This window comes from Ammodytes marinus, assembly GCF_949987685.1.
Source record: "Ammodytes marinus genome assembly, chromosome: 4".
Lineage (NCBI taxonomy): Eukaryota > Metazoa > Chordata > Actinopteri > Uranoscopiformes > Ammodytidae > Ammodytes > Ammodytes marinus.
Window position 1 is genome coordinate 17,921,303 of NC_137233.1, and position 8,952 is coordinate 17,930,254.

Genomic DNA, 8,952 nt, shown 5'->3' on the forward strand with positions numbered 1-8,952 from the left:
TAGATACACATAAATAGAAATTATTTTCTACTCTGAACTAGGCCTACTTTCCTTTCTTTAGTCACACCCATCTCCACTGTGAAATCAGGAAACGAAACCAAATTTGTAATCGCCCTTTAGCGATTCTTTATATGTCCATGCCCTGTTGGCCTCTATTTCTTCTTCCACTGAAAATGACGGAGCCTCGACTTACACACCTAAAGATCATAAACCGACTCTCGGAGAGATGTGATGATGGCGGTGACAGGGGGCGGAAAAGAACCCGGAGCAGCCCTGAACCTGGAACATCGGCAGGCTCAGGGAGGAGGTCAGGAAGTGCGGTGTGTTCGAGGCACGGCGGCAGCCCCCTGGATGTTTACTGCTGCACCGATGGGCAGATGATATGTGCACGGTGTGCTGCAGCCGAGCACACGGGGCACAACTTCGGCTGTGTGAGGGAGGAACGGAGGAGGAAACAAGTAGGCTAAGTTAAAAAAGAAAACTGCAATTTCTTAAAATAAGTAGCTTAGCGTGACTTTTGATTCTGTAAAGGCCTAGTTTTCATTGTTGTTGGGATGGCTCTGGAGCTATGGGGTGGGTTAGAAGTAGGGTTGCTGAAATTTCCCGAAATGGCCCCTTTTCAAATCCCGGGATTTCAGAGCTCCTCACGGGATTTCCCGGGATTTCCCGTTGAAACCATTATTGCCCTTTAATACTACTTTAATGGGACTAAATCAATGCCAATAGATAAATAAATGCAGCAGGACAAGGCTATATTACATCACGTTTTATTTCTACTTAAATAACATGAAGAAAAGCCATTCAAATTAGGCAAAATATTTTCCAGAAGTTAAATAGGCCTATTGAAAACGGTGTTTTTATGAAGAAAATACGAAAAATGTTTCACAGAGGTTCAATATCAAAACATGGCCAAAAAACGGTGTTTGGCGAACAAATGTATTTCAAACAATCTATTTTTATTTCTATGAACGAAATCAGTTTAAATTGAATATTTTCCAAAGGATAGGCAAATAACAAAAAATGCACTATAGGCTACCGATTGCTCTTAACGTGTGAAATAAGACATGACAGAACTAACAGCCTATTCAAACTGACACGCTAAGCAAGATTACTTTCCAGCTTTCCTTTCTTTTACTTTCATGAAGTGTGACTTCAAGAAACACTGCTCAGCCTGTTTCTGAGCTTTGTCACGAACTGACACCGAGAACGCTCTTTCTTCCACGGACGTCGGCTGTATGGTGGAAAGTGCAGAGTAGAGCTGCTGCAGGTGTTTGGGTCGCTCTTTGGTTGCCTCGAAGAGCGCAAACTCTTTTGAAATTATTTTGTGGAGGTCATTCCCATACCTCTGGTCTGGCTCGGGACATTGCATGCAGTCATTAGCCTCGTTCGACTTGGAGCCGTCTTGCTCAGACCTGCGCAACTATGAAGCCCGTCTTGCTGAGCGCACAACAAAAATGCTGTGCGCTCAGCAAGCCGAGCGTCATAATTGCGCAGGTCTGAGCAAGACCGCGACATCTCTAACGAGGCTAATGACTGCCTGCTGCAGATGTGCAGTAAGGCTCTGGGTCATCGTCTGCTCGCTTGGCTCTGGCTGATACGCATATTCTTGGGTATCATCAGACTCTTCCTCGGACACAGCACTTTCAGTAGCCTATTGTAGAGGCGCTGGTATTTCGTATGCCTGCCTGTCTAAAAAATACATTTCACACAAAATATTGTGTAGCCTTTGTTTTATTCATTTTAGCTTATTAAAAAAAATATCCCCCCTCAAAAAAAACGAAAAAAAAAACAAAAACGGGAGGACGGGTCCCGCGGCCAATTTCCGGTACTCCCGGACTGACTCATTTCACGGGAATCCCGAAATCCCGGGACCCGTCCAGCAACCCTAGTTAGAAGGGTGGTAGACCTATGTTCTCAAAACGTACTGAGAATTGTCCTTCAGTAGGATACGGTAGCATGACGTAACACAAACATAAATAATAATAAAAAAGTGTAAACTAGGAACCCATAGGATTGGACTGTGACTTGTCTTGTGAACAAAGTGGCAAAAGTATATCAATACTTCATTAACAAGGGAAGGAGTTTGCCTCAATAGACCCTCTATGTTTTTCAAAATGTAACCCATCACTTGCTAATTGCAGTAGTGTGTCATATAATGGATTTATTTAGAGTAAAGAGGAAGACTTTAGAATAGGGAGCCTATGCAGGTTAATAAGTTCCAAACTAATAGTGAACTAGTTATGAACAAGAACCCACTTTAGAATGGGGAACATGTTCTGACTTAGTTAGTGTTAGTTGGACACTGTTAACCCTTGTACTTATAGGTCTTGTCAGGTAAGAATAGACCATATTCATTAAGTGTATATTAAGGGAGAATTCTTCTTCTTGTGGTACTACCACCTTATTAGACACATACTGAGCAAAGCTTATCAAGATTGTAATTCATGTACAACAACTTCTTGACTTTTTATTAATAACCAGTAATTAGGAGGTAATTGAGAGAACATTCATAGTTAATGGCCTAGTAGATGTAGAACAAGGTTATACAGAATATGCTATTAATGTGCTTTCTAATGACTAATTAAGAGAAATATACCACTAATATGCATGCAAATAAGCAGCCGGTTAATGGTGAATAGGTGTACCTTTTATATTAAGTGTTACCGAAGCAGGCACTCACCACTCTCTGACCTAGTCACACACGCACATTTTTCACCCAACCATACTGATTGAAACATCAAATTAACCAATAAATAATGTGTATATCCATCCAACGCACATTGAAGGAGGAGCTGAAGAGGATACAGACAAAATCCAAGCAGATACTCCACAGGCAAGAGAATAAATTCAAGAAAATGAGGAAGACCCTCCAACAGATCCAGGTGAGGAGAACACGTCACCACAAGAGCGCCTGTGTGTACTCTACATCCCACAGTAGTACAAAGGAAAACATTGACCCGATCAGATATACAGGACCAGACTGAACCCACTTGTTTGTAAAACAGGAGGAGGGGAGAAAAACAAAGGACTACTGCGAGGCCGTCCTGGTTGGCATCATCGACTCCCTACAGACACACTACCTGTCAGTGAGGGAGCTGATCCAAGCTCAGGAGAAGGCAGCGGCGGCTCAGATTCAGGTCTCCCTACAGACATTGCAGGAGAAGATGGAGGACACGAGGAAGAGGAGTGCTGGCCTTGATCGTCTGGCTCAGATGGACGGCGATGTCCTATTCTTACAGGTACTGTGATCACGTGCACTAGAAGAAACTGTACCCAAATCTGTGTTATAGATAATGTCTCTTCTCTCTCTCTGCGCAGAAGTGGCCTTCTCTGCAGCGCCTCTGTGAGAAAGAGCACCTCCATGCTCTGCCCGGTCTTTCAGAGGATCCTCTCCGCCCATTTGAGTTGACAAGGGGAGGGGTTGAAGACCTCGGCAAGCGACTGGAGGAGTTTTGTGACAAGGAGTTTGCCTCAATTTCTCAAGATGGTATGCTTGTCCTATATATTGACGTTTTGCAATCTTTTAAAGGTGACCTATCATGCAAAAGCACTTTTTAAAAATTGTTTTCAACATTATGTGTACTCTAGAGACTCCCAGAGCATGAGAAAAAAAATTACTTCTCTCTTTTTCTCCGACTCCACATTTCTTAACCATGTGACGCCCCCGTATTACCAACCTACATTAGAACTTCCTCGACATGTGATAAGCACATCCCCTGATACCATGAATTTAACTTGCAGTTAGATTCAAACCAGCAGTTAGATGCAGGGCCAATCAGAGACGACTGAGTTATTTTGGAAGGTGGGGCTTAAAGAAACAAACAGAGTTTTAGAAAGAGGCTGCAAAGAAAAGGTTCAGCAATGGCACTGTGCGAAATTTAATAGTTTTTGGATTTTTTGGGTTTTTTGGATACTACTTCATGAAACAGTTTTAAGTAGTAACCCATAATACATTTTGGCCTTTTATTCAACACAGCTGACAGAGGAGGGCAGCAGGAGTCAGTAGGAGAGTCAGAGGAGGGCGGCGGGCATCAAAGATGTGAAGCCAGTACCTCTAAGTCCTATGGTTTGTGCTATGGATTAAAAGTGTTTGTAAACATGGTTATTTTGAATGGCCCGAAAGGATATCACTGTGATCTATAGCACCTTCTTTGACATGTGAGGACATTCATACTGTCTGGTTGTAGAGATTATTTCTCATGAAGAACTTGAAGTAATGCCAGTTTCCTGAGATATGCTGAATGGAGACTGAATTCTACTGTTTAGACCAGAGCTGCAACTGTGTTGAGCTCTCTGGGCCACCATACTTTAAGTAGTGAAGCTGTGATTGTCTCACAGGTCTCTATGAAGTTACCAACATTCTGACTGAACAGACTGCGGAGCCAAAAACCAGAGCAGAGTTCCTGCAGTGTAAGTTTATGCTCTTATTAACCAAACGTATGGTAGCGGTGGTAAGTAATCAAGTACATTTACTCCCGTAATGTACAATTTTCAGGAACTTTATTGTAGTATTTGTAGTTTTACAGTAGTTTTACACTCCATACATTTTGCTGGTATTACTGCTTTACTTTCACTTAAATTGAATACAATTGAGTATGATCTGAATACTTATTCCACCACAGAGTTCATACTGAGCCAAACAAAACTGTTTTCTCAAAGAGACTAATTTTCTTTTTTCTTCATTGATCTCAGATGCATGTTGCCTCAGACTGGACCACTGCACAGCTCATGAAGACCTGGCTATTTCTGCAGGAGACCAGGAGGTGAGGCTGAGCCCTACTGTCGGTAAGAGTCCAGCTTTTCGTCACCCGGAGAGGTTCCTCCACCGACGGCAGGTGCTGTGCAGGGAGGGCCTGCAGGCCGAGCGCTGCTACTATGAGATAGAGGTGGTAGGAGACAAGGCCGAGATTGCCCTCGCCTATAAGGGAATAGACAGAAAATCCCGCACTACATTGTCAGCTTTTGGGGCCACCAATATGTCGTGGAGTCTTGATCGCTCCAAAAACTACTCTGTGAGCCACAGAGGAGACAGCGTCCAGCTCACAACACCCCCTGGTCACAAGAAGATTGGTGTTTACCTGAAGTTCAAAGAGGGATCTCTGTCATTCTATGAGGTGTCAGACAGTATGAGGTTTCTCTATGAGCTGGAGGCTGAATTCACAGAGCCGCTGTATCCGGGATTCTGGCTCGGAGAAAACTGTTGTATCCGGATCTGTGATTTGTGATGATAAGTTTCTTTATCCAAATTGTCATCGTGCTATATACAGTATAGTGAAATATCTATGAATTTAGACTATCTCAGTTTAATGTTGTTTTCACCAATAGGACTTCTGCAAGTGCCCTGACCAAGATTAATTCAACAGAACACAGCCTTTTTCTTACATGTTGTACTCTCTTTGTTTATGTAAAATATACATTTATTTTTCACTTGATATTATTGTCAATGTGCTAGTCTCAGGTCAGCTTGTGGAGGAAAACGTTTCAGTAGACTCAGATCTAACACAGCTATCTTTACTGAAGCTTGGCCTAGGAGAACACAGGTGGACATCACAAAGCACACTAAGTATTGCCCTCTGTATTCTGAAAGATGCCTTCTTACGAGGAGCTTTATAAACTCTGTCTCAACCCCCAAACAAGGCGAGGTGCCATGTCTTATTAAAATATTTACCATCTTTTTAAACCTTTGTCAGGACTCTGCTCACCTAATCTTTACTGCGTTACGTTTGTCATCACCTCCTTGGGGATATACACTCAACAAAAATATAAACGCAACACTTTTGTTTTTGCTCCCATTTTTCATGAGATGGACTTAAAGATCTAAAATTCATTCCAGATACACAATTGTACCATTTCTCTCAAACATTGTTCACAAATCGGTCTAAATGTGTGATAGTGAGCACTTCTGCTTTGCTGAGATAATCCATCCCACCTCACAGGTGTGCCACATCAAGATGCTGATCTGACATCATGATTAGTGCACAGGTGTGCCTTAGACTGTCCACAATAAAAGGCCACCCTGAAATGTGCAGTTTTGTCTCACAGCAAAATGCCACAGATGCCACAAGCATTGAGGGAGCGTGCAATTGGCATGCTGACAGCAGGAATGTCAACCAGATCTGTTGCTCGTGCATTGAATGTTCATTTCTCCACCATAAGCCGTCTCCAGCAACTTCGCACAGCCATTGAAGAGGAGTGGACCAACATTCCACAGGCCACAATTGACAATCTGATAAACTCTATGCGAAGAAGATGTGTTGCACTGCATGAGGCAAATGGTGGTCACACCAGATACTGACTGGTTCTGAGTCCCCAGACCCCCAATAAAGCAAAAAAATGCACATTTCAGAGTGGCCTTTTATTGTGGACAGTCTAAGGCACACCTGTGCACTAATCATGATGTCAGATCAGCATCTTGATGTGGCACACCTGTGAGGTGGGATGGATTATCTCAGCAAAGCAGAAGTGCTCACTATCACACATTTAGACAGATTTGTGAACAATGTTTGAAAGATATGGTACAATTGTGTATCTGGAATGAATTTTAGATCTTTAAGTCCCTCTCATGAAAAATGGGAGCAAAAACAAAAGTGTTGTGTTTATATTTTTGTTGAGTGTATGTAGAAAGTGTTGTTAAACATGAGAAAATATATCCATGGCAACTACATTTATAAATTCCCTTTTGAACCTTGGCAGATGACCTTGAGAGAAAAATAGAACTCCGACAGCAGCTCGTCCACTCTTTATTAATATTTTCTTGTTTTCACAATTTGACAATAGTTTTCAGTATCATAAAATCATAAGGTGACTGAGGAGAGACGGAGAGAGAAGCTGTAAAGGGACATTTCTAAATGTGTCTCCTGTTGTACAGAGAGTGTTTTAAATGTGCTCAGTAAGGCCCTGCACCCACAGGTAATAAGAACACACACACACACACACACACACTCAGCCCAGCACTTGTAAGGAAGCTTTAACATCCCTTTGGCTGTAAAAGGGCAGCTCCTTCTCATTGCTATTAACTGACACTTATGTGTGGAGCTTCTTTCAGCCTAAATTATTCAGTTTAATAATCTTATATTGCTTTTACACAGACTTTGCCTTTACTGCTATGAGGACAACAAAACAAATGCTATAATTTTTGCAGTCCTAGTGAAAAAGTGCATAAATCACATTCATCATTACTTTGTTACATTTACTGCTAAAACTGTTACTTCTTAAGACAATTATATAGGCTACTTCACACACATACAATTTATTTTCAGAATAGTTTTAGCACACAAAATAATTTACAGAACTGGACAAACAGAGAGACCTCTACAAGATGCTCCCAGCAGGAAGTGCCTGACTAACAAAGACTAAAACAAGAAAAGAGACAAAATTAGGTATTTAGCCACACTAGCAAGACAACAATGCTCTTTTCAAAGACATCTTCTTTTGCTGCTCCCGATTTACCACTAGAGGGGCAGATAATGGCAAATTTTGCCTGAGGGTGGGACAATGGAAAGATGTGAGTGGATGCAAAAAGAGTGTGTCTACGAGGAAATGTTAGAAATTTGCGTCTAGAGATGTATCATTCCACCATAACATAAAAAATGGAGTTCCTGGTTAGCTGAGTTAGTTAGACTCAGTCAAAGTCTGATTATTCTGTGAATAAGCATAAAAGAATACGCCAAAGTTCAAATTTGTTTCTGTAATTGTGAAAATTAGCTTTATGTTCACTCACGAGTTAGAAAAACATTCACATCAACTCTAAAATTGCTAATTTTGGCTGTGTTAATGACTGAAAGGCTTATGTCAGAGTTAGCAACAACAAGTCAGAATATCGGTTATGTTCTTCACACTATGTGAAGTTGTGTGAAAGCTGAATTTGTGCAAAAAGCTTGTTAGCGTCGAAACATGAATGCTAGCATCTACTGTATGTTTCACCATGCTGATGTTCCGTAGGCCTATATAGCATTTTAAATATTGTAAACATACTAAACTTAGCATGATAACATATGCTAGTGTGTTTTTATTACTATTAGAAGGATATCGTGCAAAGATTTGGCATGTTTGAAGTCGACCACTGTGTTAGCATTAATCTCAAGTAGCCCACAACATTTTGTTTTCATTTTTAGACAAGAGGACTTAAAGGAGGCGAAAAGTAGGGGGTTCATGGCAAACCAGTGGTGGTGCTAGTGTGGCTAAAAATAAGTTGACCAGTAAACCTAAAGTTGAGACAGGTGAGTGGACGTCTCTGAACATCAGACACCCAGTTCTCATGGACACATCAGAGAAGCAGCTGCTGCCTAAACAATACACATTTGATCATACATGACATCCTCATCACCTCCTTGCAGTATTTTTCACATCCCACAACAATAAATTATCTACACAAGCTACAAAATAGATAAGTCTTTAAATAGTCCTATACAATTTTAAATAAGCATCACACAAGATGAAAATATACAGTTTATATACTGGTCACTTTTAAAAGATAGATCTTTGTTTTCATTAAACCTATACACTGCAAATATACAGAAATATAAATATAGTCCATTTAATTCCTAACACCAAGGCTTTGAACAGTGTGATAAAAAAAAAGAAAAAAAGGTTTCCTCATATAGGAACTTGTGATTTGTCAGTTTGAACTTTGCAGAGAGTTTTGCAAAACTATTCACTGTCAGTGAATGTGTTGTTGTCAGACTGCTGGTTTAACATAAGTTCAACCAGGAGCCAAAGATCTTCATGACGTAAGGGAGCCTGGTTGGAGTTACTGTTACCGTCTGCTTCATTCACACTTCAAGAGGTTTGTTATTTCCCCAATATACAGAAGTAGTGTGCATATCTGTGCTTGTGTATTTTTGTTTGTGCATGTATATTTTCGCTTGTGCATGTACACATGAGAACAGACGTTTATACCGAGTTAGCTGATATAACATAATTTTGATTTTTTCAAGTAAATTCCACAATTTT

At 40.9% G+C, this 8,952-nt stretch overlaps 1 protein-coding gene across 1 annotated transcript; it reads left to right on the forward strand.

Moving 5' to 3' along the window:
• Positions 1-173: 173 nt before the first annotated feature.
• LOC307249715 (tripartite motif-containing protein 16-like) lies at positions 174-5,754 on the forward strand (the record flags this gene model as incomplete). Its single annotated transcript, XM_080026566.1, has 6 exons — positions 174-458; positions 2,787-2,882; positions 3,006-3,239; positions 3,319-3,487; positions 4,339-4,410; positions 4,693-5,754. 6 exons carry the CDS (start codon positions 174-176, stop codon positions 5,223-5,225), a joined length of 1,389 nt encoding a protein of 462 aa, XP_079882692.1. The 3' UTR covers positions 5,226-5,754.
• Positions 5,755-8,952: the final 3,198 nt, after the last annotated feature.